At 43.4% G+C, this 14,474-nt stretch overlaps 1 protein-coding gene across 2 annotated transcripts in view; it reads right to left on the bottom strand.

The window, feature by feature from the left end:
* Positions 1-1,457: 1,457 nt before the first annotated feature.
* supt16h (SPT16 homolog, facilitates chromatin remodeling subunit) overlaps positions 1,458-14,474 on the bottom strand; it is a 14,973-nt gene continuing 1,956 nt past the window's right edge. The window contains exons 3-25 of one of the 2 annotated variants that reach the window (XM_005949295.3): positions 14,220-14,390; positions 12,674-12,826; positions 12,437-12,583; positions 11,994-12,145; positions 11,138-11,310; positions 10,464-10,554; positions 10,315-10,388; positions 10,120-10,232; positions 9,841-9,906; positions 8,531-8,629; positions 8,405-8,416; positions 8,018-8,133; positions 6,645-6,798; positions 6,380-6,507; positions 5,971-6,233; positions 5,744-5,862; positions 4,109-4,347; positions 3,943-4,018; positions 3,646-3,815; positions 3,409-3,538; positions 3,114-3,240; positions 2,886-2,960; positions 1,458-2,230 (exon numbers count right to left, since the gene is read on the bottom strand). In XM_005949295.3, the coding sequence (XP_005949357.1) occupies positions 2,133-2,230; positions 2,886-2,960; positions 3,114-3,240; positions 3,409-3,538; positions 3,646-3,815; positions 3,943-4,018; positions 4,109-4,347; positions 5,744-5,862; positions 5,971-6,233; positions 6,380-6,507; positions 6,645-6,798; positions 8,018-8,133; positions 8,405-8,416; positions 8,531-8,629; positions 9,841-9,906; positions 10,120-10,232; positions 10,315-10,388; positions 10,464-10,554; positions 11,138-11,310; positions 11,994-12,145; positions 12,437-12,583; positions 12,674-12,826; positions 14,220-14,390 (2,946 nt within the window). In that variant the 3' untranslated portion in view covers positions 1,458-2,132. The remainder of the gene's footprint in view (positions 2,231-2,885; positions 2,961-3,113; positions 3,241-3,408; positions 3,539-3,645; positions 3,816-3,942; positions 4,019-4,108; positions 4,348-5,743; positions 5,863-5,970; positions 6,234-6,379; positions 6,508-6,644; positions 6,799-8,017; positions 8,134-8,404; positions 8,417-8,530; positions 8,630-9,840; positions 9,907-10,119; positions 10,233-10,314; positions 10,389-10,463; positions 10,555-11,137; positions 11,311-11,993; positions 12,146-12,436; positions 12,584-12,673; positions 12,827-14,219; positions 14,391-14,474) is intronic. The other variant, XM_005949297.3, reaches the window with a different exon arrangement.

Raw genomic sequence — 14,474 nt, 5'->3', positions numbered from 1 at the left:
ACGTCTTTTAACTGGAACAAAAAAGTTTGAGCACATTACCCCCATTTTAATTTCATTCCACTGGCTACCTGTACATTTTAGGATTGTTTTTAAAATTCTCTTATTTGTTTTTAAATCTCTTAATGGCCTGCCCCCCACCCCGTCTCTGAGCTACTACAACCATATACACCTGCCCGTTCCCTTAGGTCCGCCAATCAGCAGCTCCTTTAGGTACCGAAACTAAGTATAAATTTAAAGGTGATCGTGCTTTTGCTGTAGCTGCTCCAAAGTTGTGGAATGATCTGCCCTTGCACGTTAGGCAGGCCTCTTCTCTTTCTGAGTTTTCTTAAAACATATTCATTCACTGAAGCCTTTGGCACTGATTAAAGGGATTGACTCAATTTGTTTTAACATGTTTTCATTTATTTTAGTGATTTAATCTATATTATCTTATTTTTATTCAGCAGGTGTATTTATAATGAGACTAAATTACACACAGGTGAACTCTATTATTTAATTTGGTGACTTCTGAAGGCAACTGATTGCACTGGGTTTTATTTAGATGTATCAAAGTACAGGCGGCTGAATATAAATGCACACTTTTCAGATTTTGATTTGCTTAAAATTTAGAAAACCCATATATCACTTTTGTACCTCTTCACAATCATATGCTACTTTGCGTTGGTCTATCACAGAAAATCTCAACAAACACTTAAGTTTGTGCCTGTGACAAAATGTGTAAAAGCTCAAGGGGTATAAATACTTTTTTAAGGCACGTACAAAGATTCAGTAGCAGGAGAGCCACTTCCACTACCTATTTTATTAAAAACACACTGTGCCTCATGCAGAGATATGCCAAGTGTTTAGCCAACAGTTCATTAAGAATCACTAAAGAATTTTTTTCCAAAAAAAAAAAAAAAAATCACTATTTTGTCTATCAAACTGTTCTTTGGTATTTATCACATAAAACATGAAATGGGAACAAATCACATATTTACATCAGGCTGCTAGTAACTAAATGACTAAAGATACAATTTTTAAAAAATGGTTCTCTGTGAAGTTGTCTCTCACGTAGGAAACACTTGTTCACCCTTTGAGTTAGGCTAGTTTTTGTGTTTGAATGACTCACAAGTCAGCGTTTTCTTAAGTGGCTTAAGAAACATGTTTCTCTGAAAACGGTCGGGTACAAGGACTGGAGTGAAAATGAGTTTATAAAAGCAGCCTATGTCCCTCCAGAAGCCTGGAGAACTAATGCTCAAGAGCACTGCTCTTAGCCCACGACTGAAAAGAGGCAGTGGTCTACGACACCGGCAGCAAGTACACAACGACTAATCTGCAAAACTGAAAGTGTGTGAAAGAGAGAAGAGTGAAAACAAACTACAGTTCCTTTTAATTTTATTACAAAAACAAAAACAGGATTTTCAGAATTAACAGTACAACATCATATCTACTCAGACTGACCAAAAAAAAAAAAAAAAAAAAAAAAAAAAGGAGGGGACAGAGAGGAGGATAAGTGCGAGGGTGACGTGTGTCTGTGTCCAAATCCATTTATAAATCCCACTTTAAAAAAAAAAAAAGATAAAATAATTAGAAAACGTGCATCTGCCCCCTCCCATCCCTAAAAAATAAAGGACATTCCCCCCCCATCTTATTACCACAATTTAACAAACATTGACAAAAATAAGAGGGGAAAAACAAAGTGGACACGGTGGGGAAGACGAGAGGAAAAAAAAAAAATCAGATTTCTCAATTTATATAAAACACTTGGCAGAGGAGATGTCAAGTCTTTTTATTTATTATCCATTAGTTAAGAAACTCAGCTTTCTTTAACAGAAAATAAACAATGCTTGCAATAAAAACCCATTTAACCACACTCGCACGCACTCGCAGACACACACACAGACAATAAACCCTGATGGATGGATGAACGAAGGTGGGAAAACGAAGGTAATGAATGAAGTGTGGCTGTCCTGCTGGTTCTTCAACATGACACTTCACCGACAACAACTAAAAAATAAACAAAGGGGGCGGTGTCTACGTCTATGTACACGGTGTGTGTCTGAGCGCAGGTGTGTGTCTGTGTGAAGTGTGGGGAGCCGGCCGTGGTGGGAGGGAGGGTCAGGTTTGGCAGTATGAATGGATGTTTGGGACGTTTAGTGCCGTCGCTTCTTCTTGCTCGGCGGGGCTGATGGCCGCACCTTCCTCTTCCTGTTGGAGGTGTCCTCGTCCTCATAGTGGCTCTCTCTGTCAGCTGCAGGGGAGGAAACAGAAACAACCATGAAACAGCCCTGTGCTGTGATCAACCCTCGTGGCTGATACTGCAGATTCCTCCACCACATCCCAACATGTGCGTTCAGAGATGCTCGTCTGCATAACGTCTGCAGCCTTCAAGCAGTCTGTGATCAACAAGGCAGTTTCTCTCAGAGAACTGCCGCTCACTGGATATTTTCTCTTTTATTTATTTTTTTTATATAATTCTCTGTAAACTCCAGAGATATTTACGTGGGAAACAACAAACACTTTTAATCACTTTTCTTCCTCATTCTGATGCTCAGTCTGAATTTCGGCAGGTAGTGTTCACGCCTGATTGCATCGAGTTGCTGCCAAGCGATTAACAGAAATATTTAAGGTGTATTTAAGGTAACTAAAAAGGTGTGACTATTGAAGTGAGTTAACAGCCATATTTAAATCTGATTCCTGAAGAGACAGTTTGTATTTAGTCACATGACAGTTAGGTGCTGCAGATGTGAAAAGTTTGCTTTCAGATGAGTACTGTGGGGTTTGTGTGCATTTGGTGCCCTCTAGTGGCTGATGCCAGGTTTATTTTGAGTATGTGGACACTGACAGCGAGCCCTGAACGCTCTTCAAGTGCAAGTTTTGAAAAACCAGAGTCTACAAATACAAACCTTTCCTGGCTTCTTCCTCCAGTTCATCCCAGTCTTTCCCGCTCTCCTCCTCACTGCCCAGTGACGCGCTGTAATCTGTATCACACACCCAAAAAAAGAAAATCTGGTTCATCAGTGTGTACAAGTGTGAGTTCAAGGCAAAGAGCTGCTCGGGTAAAAATCATTTTCTCAAGCTTTTATTGATCTTTTCATTCATCAGAGGTTCAAACTGGCCCATGGAAATCATACCAGAGTCCTCCGTCTCTGAGCTGTAATCCTCATCACTGTCTTCCTCTTCCTCTTCTTCTTCATCTGCAGATGGGTTGAACGTCTCATCCTCCATTTCTGACTCTGAATCTTCCTCGGCGCCGCTTCCCTGAGGCAAAACATGGCACGCAGAGAGGCGTGTAATCACAAAACTAGCCGCTATTTTATTCTCAGCACTGTGTTACGACGTGAAAGGAGTTCTTGAAAGGAAAAACTGGGAACATGGACCATTTTAAAACTGTAAATGTCTGCTTAGGTTATGAACCCATGAACTCACCTCGCTCTCTGGATCCAAGAAAGACCAGCCCCCCTGCTCGAAGAACCCCTCTGGGTCGTCAACGATGGTCTTCATGATTTTGGTCCAGTTCAGAGACTGGACGCCCTCTGTGTACTTGATGTCACAAGAGCTAAAAAGGAGAAAACGGAGAAGAGAAAAAAGTATTAATAATTCATCTGAGATATTTTTTTTAGATGCATTAAAAATTAAGTCACTGATTAAATCGACTGGCCTTACTTGAGCCACTCTTTGATAGGGTCAAGGGAGTTCACGGGCACAGCGTTGATCATGGTGACCTTCTTGTTGTAGTCCTTGTAAACAATGACCACGTCAAAGTTCTTCAGGTGGAACTGCACGCGCTCAAAGTGAACCAGCTCCACCTCGTCTAGAGTAACTACAAACGGCGGCTGCAGACGGAGGAAACAGATTTTTAACAGACTGAACTGCCGGCAGGTCACTGCACATATTTCAGCTTTCTTCTTCACAGATTAAACCTTTGAACCGTCTGCAGCTCAGTGCCAGCTGCTCACTCACCCATTCAGTAACATTGACAAGAGAACTGGACGTGGGTTGTAGCAGGCAGGTACTCCTGTAGGGGGCGCCCTGGAACCTGTAAACAAAAGAAGCATGGGCCACGAGCTCACAGGGGTGTCCACATTGTCCTCGCACGTTTGCGTTCCCGACGGCCTCGTTTACTCACCCCAGGTCTCTGAAGGGCACCTCGAACTCCAACTCCTCTTTAGTCAACGTCTCCACCTTCTCGATGAAGTTCTTAAAGGCCGACTTGAGCTTGTGCCTCATCTCCCGCTCCATCTGCTCGGCGTACAGGTCGTCTCGGTCGTGCATGTGTTGGTGTTTGCCCAAGTCTGTGGTGATCTCGCCCACCTCTGTGTAGAACTGGACGTCCGTGTGGCGTCTCTTACCAAACATGATGGCGTTCTGGAGAGAAACGCAACAGTTTTTAGACCATTTTCAGAATATTTAAAGGGAATCGCTTAAATACAATGAGAGACAGACGATGAGTGAATACACTGAAGAGTTATAGATCACTGAGACACTTATTTAGAGTTCACATGAAGCTCCACCCAGCAGAGTGCTCAAGGTTATGAAGGGGAATGTGGGGGTGGATTCCCCTAACCCTGCTCAGATGAAAGGGAACAAGCCCGCCTTCAGCTACTCTGAACCAAAAGTAGCTGAAGGCGAGGGGGGCAGTCACCGACTGGTGTCTAGGCCTGTGCGACTGAGGCCTAATACAATAAAAGATCAATTAAGCACAATCTCAAAAATGGCACTTTTACAAGCCTCTTTTTTATTGCAAAGTGTTAAGTCTCTGCAAAGTACTGCAACTTAATATCAGCAAATAAAAGTAAGTAAGTAAATAAATAAATAAATAAATAATGCTGCAAAAGCTCACAAAACACACATTTCTATGTTGAAGAACCATGTGTGTTTCAATCGCATTAGTCATAAATGACTGTAGATGCATGTTTGCCCTCAGTAGTTCACCACAGCTGTTCCATCTTTTTCTTGTATCCATCTAAATCACTTCAGTTCTCTTTTGTTTGCAATTTTTTGGGGAGCTTTGCCAACATTTTGTTTTCAGTTTTTGTTGTGCTCTGCATGTTTTTTGCAGTGTGTTTACCCTCTTAGGGCCACCATAGTCACTGCAGGTCTCAAAAAGTTAAACTCCTTCATAAGAGTTGAAATTAACATCAGCAACACTCCCACAGGGCTCAAATCTGGGACTCTCCACCATTTGACCCTAAACTGAAGAAGCTTCTCGGATGAGAGCTGAAATGTCTTCAAGCAACTTAAGTTCAGACGCTTTTCTTTCCAAGCTCCTTAGATCAACAACTAACCTGACACTGTAAACCATTTTATTTTTCATCACAGCTCAACTCTAAGCTCTGATGATATTACATCACTGAGCGTTTGGGTTTGTAATATTGATTTTACACAAATATACTTATATACACACACACAATGTTAAAATAAATTAAAGGAGCACATGACCATCACAGTGTGGAACAAAGTCTGTGAAAGTTCAGTCTGTCGAGTGAGGAAGCAGAGAGCGCTGTCAATACACTTCAGTTGCTTTGGTGCAAATCAAACTGACAGGAGAGGAAAACAGACCTCCTAGCATAGTTGTTGCTACAGTCTCGTGCTGCCATCAGTGATAAGGACACAAACAAAAACTAAAGAAAACTCAGTCAGCAGGTCTGAGCAGAGAGCTCTGCGGACACCTGCTGCCCCTGTGATGATCGAGAGTTGCCCTAACCACAGATGAAAGTGAAGTCTCCAGATATTTTAAGGGTGTATTTTTGAATAAGCATACCTTGAGGTGGAAGTGCAGTACGATGATCATCTCACCGTCACACGGCTGGAAGATGGCGTGTTTGATGTTGTTGTAAAGAATGTCCACTTTGTCACCTCGGACCGACGTGAAACGGAAACCTGCGCAGGGGAAGGAGGGGAGGGGGAGAGATTCCCAGTTTTAACGACAACATTTCCGAGATTTGGGCATCCTCGTTTCCCAGCATTCCCACTGACTGCTGTCCTCACCATTAGTATGAGCCTCCAGCGATCCCTGCATCCTCTTCTGTGCGATGTTGGGTCTGATGTAGAGGTCTTTGAGTTTGGGGTTGCTGCGGTTGAGGTTGATGACCAGCGAGTCTTGCTTGACGATGCCCTCCTTCTCTTTCTCTTCGGCCTCTCGTGTTTTGTAGCGCTTCTGCACCTCCTTGATGATGCGGAAGGCGTTCTGCAGGTTGGTGGAGGGCACCGATGTGTCGCCGGGAGCCTTCAGGTTGGACGCCCGGTACGTGCTGAGAGGTGAGCGAGGGCAAGAAAAGGATTATTGGAACATCTGCTCCTTCAAACACTGCAGCACAACAAACACACACAGTGACCTGCCAAGGTGTGAGCAGAGAAATCTACACGCATGCTGATAGAAAGAGCTGGACAGACTCACATTTCTTTGACGAATGTGGCTTCAGGGTTGGGGAAGATGTTTCCCTCCTGTCGGCCCAGTGAGCTGCCAGGGACGTAGAAGTTGATCCTCAGGTAGGTGTAGTCTCCTTCTACAGACATACTGATGTTCTAAAAAGGCACAAACGCAAGAAAAATGTGTGTAATTAAAACCAAAAAGGTAACACAGACTCTTGGTGTTAAGTGCAACTGGTTTGGATGTAGTTGTGGTAGACCCCCCTCCCATAGAAGGCATAAGCTAAGAGTACCTTGATGGTGGCAATGTGAAATGGTGTGGCGATGCCAAAGACAGGCATGACGACAGTCTCATACTTCTTGTCGATGAAGATCTTCATGTCCCGGATGTCCTTTTCTCTGGGCATCTGAGACACGTTCTTATAGGAGACGTTAGATTTCCTGGCCCTGAGAGGAAGCAGAGTGGAGTCGCTTAATCAGGAGAAACTTAATTAAAAGTCAGAATTTACAGTTCTGCTGACAACTTCTCTGTCCTGGGTTTATTTATTTAAAAAAAAAAAGAACACAAATCTAGGCACTTAAAGTTTCTTGTGTGGCGTGCAAAAAACAAATAAAGCTAAAACACCCCACACATCTTTTCGCTCACACTCAGCTGATGCCGACATCGATCAAAGCAGCAATGAGACAGCCTGTCGCGCATCACTTCAGAGCAGTTCATAACACGTCTTGCACAAAAGCGGACCGGCACGTTGTAAAAGGCACAACTTTTATTTTGATGGGAAAAGGGTCCCACTTCCTGCTTGTTTTGCACTTTAGTTTCACTGAAGCTCGAAGAGTAACAAATCAGACTGCAGAGCAACACTATAAGCGATTTTGCCAGCTGATCAGGGAATGCAGGATTGTTTCCCCCCCTAGCAACAGGTGGGGTGCGAGAGAAAAAAAAAAAAAAAAAGACACAAACACAATCAAGGCTTTTGTGACTTTGCTCTTATTCACACGATCCAATTCAGACACCAAAAAGGTCCACAGGTCATTAGTGTCACACAGGACCAAAGTTTCCACTTTTCAGCTTTTACTTCATCTTTGGCAGGAGCCTTCAGCTCAAACGTAAGGAGGTCCAGTTAGAAAAGTAAAATTAAGACGAGTTCAACACTATTTATTATTAATTATCACAATGACCTCGAGGGTCCGCCGATAATAAAATATTTATCATTTCAAGTTAAATAAAGTTTACATTAAAAAAATAAATTTACGCCATTTGAAAAAAAAAAAAAGGTCTAGTTTGAGTTTCTTTCACGCGTAAACCATCTCAGCTTCACAACTTCTTCCTCCCGTTTCCTCGATTTATCGCGCCTCCTGGCAGAGTTTCCTGTTTTCGCAAATGCTCTGAATAAACGATTTGATTGGTTGAGCAGCATCGTGTGGGATGAGTTACGATGTAAGTGATTGGTCTGTGCGTTTCCTCTGTACAGACCAGTCTGGGTCCAGATCTGGACTGCGCTACACCTACTGGTGACCTACAACCTGCAGCAAGCATCTGCGTGGTTGAGCACTACATTGACTCACCCCACTCTAGTTTAACCGGAGTGGATCTCTTTAACACATTCATGCCGTTTCTTCACCTGATAGCTTCAGTTCATTATGGATGGTGAGAGTACCGACTCACTTCTGGATCTGCTGCTCTCCTTTCTGCTCCGTCAGACGGCGCTTCGCTTCTTCATTCAAGTGATTGGCCAACTCCTTCTGGTGAGCCCGCCTCTTCTCCTCCGCCGTCATCTCGTTCTAAGTTTGACAAAAGACACAACTGAGTGACCACACGGAGACACCAGGACCACGTTTTGTTTTAAAAACTATTTTTTATAAAATAAGGTGGAAAAACACAACACACATGCAGAGAACAGATGTGTTAAAGCTTTGGATGGACAACAAACAGAAACAAACACAAAAGTGTCACTCAAATAAAAATGACAACTTCATTCCCATCAGCAAAGGGATTTTTGAGACTAAACCAGTTCAGCTGATGAGATTTTAGGAAAAAACAATGAATACTTACCTTCCCAAGTAGCTGATAGAGTACAAAGACATTCACACTCTTAGTTATCAAAACTCCGTCAAGGCGGCAAAAATCACAAAAAAACCCACCAGTCACACACTGAGCGACGCACGCGCCCGCACTTACCCTGGTTCTGTCTGCGAGCAGAGCGGCACTGCGCGCGCCTTTCCCCAGCAGCTCCTCTGCGTCGTCGACCTCTTCCTCCTCATCCTCTTCGTCATCATTCTAAAAGAAGTGAAAACAACGTTCACTTCCTGCTCTCCGTCTTATTTAAATCAGATTCACAAGAAATCCACCACACTAACACTTAAAACATAGATGGTGAAAGAAAAGGTGAAGCACCACAGAATGCATCTGTAACCATGTAAATGTCAAACACATCTATGAAAAGTCGAGAGCTGCATCTCAGGTGCTGCTGTTGAGTATGCACAATATACAAACTATGAATATGAAAGGATAAAACCCTAACATCTGGATGGCACATCAGCATTTCCCCACTTCACTCTGCTAAACTGCCCAGGTGTATTTTGTCCTTATTTTAGCATTTTTCCACACACTTTTGAACCCCTCCCTCTTATTTTGAAAGTCCAGGTGCTGCTCCTTCCCACGTTCCCTCCAACAAAGAAATCCTCTGCAAGCCTCACGGTCTCCTTTAACAACAACCTGCAGCATGTTCATGTTGCTCTACCACAAAGCTCTCAAACGGGCAACAAACTGCATTTCCAGAGCTGGAGTCCACACACAACAACAAACTGACCAGAGTGAAAGCTCAGCACTGACAAATTAAATATTATCACATATGCTGTTTATAAACTGAAAGCAGGGCTGTACTACAGGCATCACCAACCCAATCACACACGTACAGTGCGTTTAAAGTGCACCGGGAGTGTCCAAACACTTTCCAAAAGTACCGTATTTATTAATGGGGAAGAAAAAACCCCACTTCGTTTTCAGTAACACAAGAACTGTTATGATGGCGATCACTTGTGTTCAAGCCTAAACACAATAAATCTACTTTTTCGCTCAAATGTGGAGAATAAAATAATAACGACAAAGCGGTCAGCAATACGTGAAACTTCAGTGAAGCTGCTGAACATCAGCGTCTCAGGCTCATGTTAAATGTGAGTTACTATTGTGTGTATTGTAAGTCTTATCCTTATTTTGGTTGCAACATTGATCAGATGGTGCTGCCACCATGAGGTGAACAGAGAAATTACACTTTATTAAAATCTGTGGTGGCAAGCCATAAATATATGGCTTAATAAATAATACACAGGCAGGAGTACCATTCAGTCAACCACCAGAGCCACAGCAACCCTAAGAGGTGTGGCCCAAACACCTCTGTCCATATAATACGTGATTATAAATGTATAAGGACGTAAATACTCCTCTTCAGCTCCTGACTCTTGTAGAAAGCGGACACAGTGACCACGCACCTTTAGGAAGATTCCCACGTTTTTGATCTTTTTCTTCACCGGTGTGAGGACTGTGGCGGCCTCCTCCTGTGACACACACACACACACACCAGGACATCAAAAAGACTGACCATCATGCTTCAGCATCAGCATGAAGACAGCAACTTAACCAGATGCACACGTATGTGTTTAACAGTGTGTACAGACCAGTCATTACTGTTTTTTTAAATTAACATTTATATTTTTGTTGCTTGTCTGACAAAGACGTTTGCTGGGATCTACTCCAACAGGGCTGCTTACCTCATTGATCTGTATAGTGTCACCAAGAAACAAGGCGTACTTCTTCTGCTCTTCTTTCTTCGCATCTTTATTCACCAAGTCAGAAAAACCCAGACTGACGCTGAGCACTATCCCTGAAGGACACAACGTCTCCTTTAAGAAACTTTCACTAATGCATAAAACCACCTGTGTGCTTAACACAGTCGACAGTCTCACCTTTTTTTAGTCTGTACTGATTTTTGGCGTTCAAAACCAGCGACCCTTCTCTGAACTCGATCCCCATCGCAAAACTACAACAAGGAAACAGACATAAGTGTTCTGAATTTGAGGACGTCCGAGAGAAGAAAGCCCCTGTGGGTACTTACCCGAGGTTTTTGGTCAGCTTCTGCGCGAGCTCCGGCTTCTCTTTCTTCACGTACTCCATGACTGCATTGTATGCGTCACAGATTTTGACTCCTGTGGAGGACATGCAGGAGGTTTACACACAGACAGCACTGACACACTTCCCTCCTGCAGCCTAAAACTCATTAACAAGTTACAGTTCAGGTTCAGTGAAAATGTAAAATATGTGATACTGATTTTCATAATGCAAGACAGCCTGATTTTTTTTTTAAAAAAAACAAAAGCACAGCTCCCCCCAAAGAGCCAGCGCTAAACCGATGTCTGACCTTTGACCTTAAAGCATTGCATACGCATTTCTCTGACCTTTGGCGCTGTCAATGAAGATTAATAAATACCCTCATCCAGTGTTAGCAACTTGAGCTGTTATATGCAAAACTTGAACATCTTAGACTGTGAGCACTAGCCTGCTAACAAACAAATCGACCAATGGAACAGATCACATCCCTCCAAGAAGCAGCAATGAGCATTTTTTAAAGATGCTACTCAGGTGACCTGAGTTTTTGCATTTGCACAAAGACTTTATTCCCAGTGCTTCAAACTCCGAAGCCCTGCACTGCGCAAAGATTACAGAACAGAGCACAAACCAGCACAAACCAGCTCGCTCCCAGTTATTCCACTGCCATTCTCCTAAACTCACCGTGCTTGAGCTCCTTGAGCAGCTCCTCTTCCACCTGCAGCAGGAAGTTGTAGTTGTCCTGCATCTCCTGAGAGGGGTCCACCATGAGTGTGCGCACCAGGTTGGAGCAGTACGACTTGTAGCGGATCCCCATGGCACACGTGATGGCACCAAAGTGCATGTGGTTCTTATCGCTGCGCAGAGAGGGAACGATAGAGGGTCATTGATAACTGGTCTCTGCTCCTCATCTTGTCCTGTTGACTGAATCTATAATCTGTGAGCTGTACTTAGGCAGCATTTAATAAATTTTAGTGTTTTCCTACCCGATTTAAAACAAACAAAATGTTCAAGAGCAGCTCAGTATCTTAGGGAATATGCTGCTTTGTTTCTGAGTTTAGAGATGATTAGCACAACTCATCTATCTGGGTGCTAAACAGGTGTGTCGCCAGGTATGTTAGCTCTGCACTGAGATCCACTTGAAAGCATCTCTGAAGCTCATTAACACTCGAATACTTTAATTCACATCAAAGATTAAACCGTAAAAAACATCAAGCTGTGGCTAAAGACTCATAAATCTACTCATCTAATGCTGCACTACATGTTTCCCATAAAATGTAAACTTTTTTTTTATATTAAAGGCTGCTGGATCCTGATTTTGGATTTCTTTAAGTTTTTACTCCTTGAAAATCAACTAGGACCAACCCTGAAGCTCTTGTGAACGTGAATCTTAAAGAGAGCTTTGTTTAAAAAATTTATTTAAAAAAACAAAACAATAAATTAATACATTTCCAGCACTACCAAAACCAATTTTATTTAATTGTGACAAAACCAGCTGCAAATGCCTCCTGGCTTTAAGTGAGACTGGACCTGCACACACCTGACCACGCTGAACTTGAGACTGTAGTTCCCGCCGCTCTGGATGATGGGAGGATAACACATTTCCACGGTGGACGGATCCGCACCGCCCAGGTACTTCTTTTCCTCGATGGCCTTCTCCACCGACTCCGCCAGCTTGCTGTGACGCACTTTCTGTTGGAGAGGATCAAAAGATACAAATAAAGACGTGTGGCGGCTGCTCCAGTATTAGTTACACTTTCAGGGACAGAGTCTCCAAAACTGAGAGTTTTTGTGCGTTATTACAAACTGCTACACTGGACCTTCATAATCTACAGATATACTGATGACCGAAAAGTGATGCAAACACTATGATATGACATGGATAAATTGTGTCTTAAGCTGTTCTAAGCACTGAAAGCAGACAGCAACACACAGCTTGAAAACACAAAATGACACCAAGTCCAGCTGCTCCTCCCCCCTCACCTCATCAGCATCAACAATCTCCATCACGCGCTCCTTGAAAAACTTTGAGTAAACCTCGCTGGTAATGGCTGCCGCTTTCTTCATCAGGGCCAGCTCTCCGTCTTCCTTCACCGCCATCGTGTACGCGACCACAGCACTGATGTCCACCTGCAGACAGAAGCAGAGTACATCTGATCACGACTGAAACGGGAGCGTAACATTCGCAGAGCTGGCCGATGTGTTGGGATCGCGCCTCACCTTCTCCAGTCCCTCAGCAGAAAGCGTGTCATTCCAGCTCTTCATGTACTCTCCTGGGAATTTGTCTTTGCTGAACACACCCACCGTCTTGCCCTCTTTGCTACCTCTGATCGCCTCGATCATCTTGTCAAAGTTGGCCTTGTTGCTCTCGTTCTGAAAGACAAGTAATACACTAATAAAAGGATGAAAGGAAAAAGAAAAATCATTTTTAGCACACTCCGCCTTCCCCTCCTCCAAGGTTGTTCGATTTATAACCTTTTAAATCCCACACAAGGCATGTGTTGACCACCGACGAGGTAGAACACAGGCGCTAGTGTTCCTGTTTAACGTTCAGCACATTCACAGAAACTTTGATTCCTGCCAATCCCAACATAGTGCTCTCTGCAAGAAACCTGCCTCTCCCGTCTCCACCCGAGTGCAAAACCATCACATCTGAGTCATCCTTCTCTCCACACGACCATCTCCTCTGTGCCAGCTGCATCTGGTGTGGTCTCTTGTCTCCAGCTACAGCCTCACAATTAACCACAGTCCTTTCGTGGAAGTGGCAGCCACGTGCATGAGAAGGATGCAGTTTTTGAAGTATGACTACTCCACCCTCTACAACCCTTGCTTTTCTCTGCAGGAGGCCCTCCTGAGCAGTTCGAGCATGCAGGGGGTGTCCAAAGAGGAGGAAGGACGTCAGATAACAGCGTCAACCCAAGATGTTGACGTGACAGTTTGTGCAAAACCTCACTGGACTGCACCTCTTTAGAGCAGTCACAGTGTAGTCAAAGTGCAGAAAAAGGTAGAAGAGGAAAAAGTGCTATATGAAAAAGGCTTGTGCTAAAAAGCTCAAAATAGAAAGCTGATACAAGACCAGTCCATCTGCAGGATCACGACCGCTGCCTGAGTCCTGCTCTGCTCCTCTCATGGAGTCTTTTATCACCTATGAGTACGACTCTGTTACAAAATAAACTGCCTTGAAATTACTGCTATTGTAAATTAAAGCAAGTAATATTAACAACGCACATGCAATGAAACTAGATTTGAAGATGAAGTCAGCAGATACATACGTGGCTAAAAATCTTCACACCCTCCAAACTGAACCAGCTATTAGTTATTATCAATCTCTGGCTCTCTTCTTCCTTTCACCACCAAATATTCATGGCAGATCGCTGCCCCTCCCTTTGCCTGGTTCTGCCAGAAGTTCTTCCTGTTACAAGGAAGTTTTGCCTTCCCACTGTCGCCAAATGCTTGTCATGCAATTGTTGGGGTTTTCTCTGTAGTACTGCAGGAGCTTTACCTTACAATAAAAACCACTTTGAAATGACAGATGAGAAACAAAACTGCATTGGATTGAACAACATGTGACTTATAAAGAAAAAAAAAAAAAAGTCTGAAGAACTCAAACCACAAAAGAGGAAGCTTTCGATTTTTCTCAAGCACTCGATAACAAATCAGATTCCTCCTTTTGGATAAACCTAACCATTAAGAAAGAAAAAAAAAAAACATCACACTCTCTCACCAACTTCCGTGTGTGTATATGAGGCGACTTCACGTGCGTTACCTTTTCTCTGGTGAGCAGGGTAATGGGCGGGACACCATTGGCATTCTCGTTGCCTTTAGTTATAGCCACCTGCTTGAGGAAATCCACCTTTTTCTTGCTGGCGAGGAAGATGATTTTGGTGTCACAGAACACCATGATGGTGTCGGTCAGCTCGTAGCCAAACAGCCACGTCTGAGAAAGAGAAGAGAAAGAAAAGGAAAAAAAAAGGGGGGGGGGAATCCCAGTACAAATTTAAACATGGACTCACTGGAGAAG

Source organism: Haplochromis burtoni, unplaced genomic scaffold (genome assembly GCF_018398535.1).
Source record: "Haplochromis burtoni strain Fernald_Lab_line unplaced genomic scaffold, NCSU_Asbu1 Contig_648, whole genome shotgun sequence".
NCBI lineage: Eukaryota > Metazoa > Chordata > Actinopteri > Cichliformes > Cichlidae > Haplochromis > Haplochromis burtoni.
Note: the sequence above shows the minus strand (reverse complement) of the source record. Positions and strands in the feature narration are given on the sequence as shown.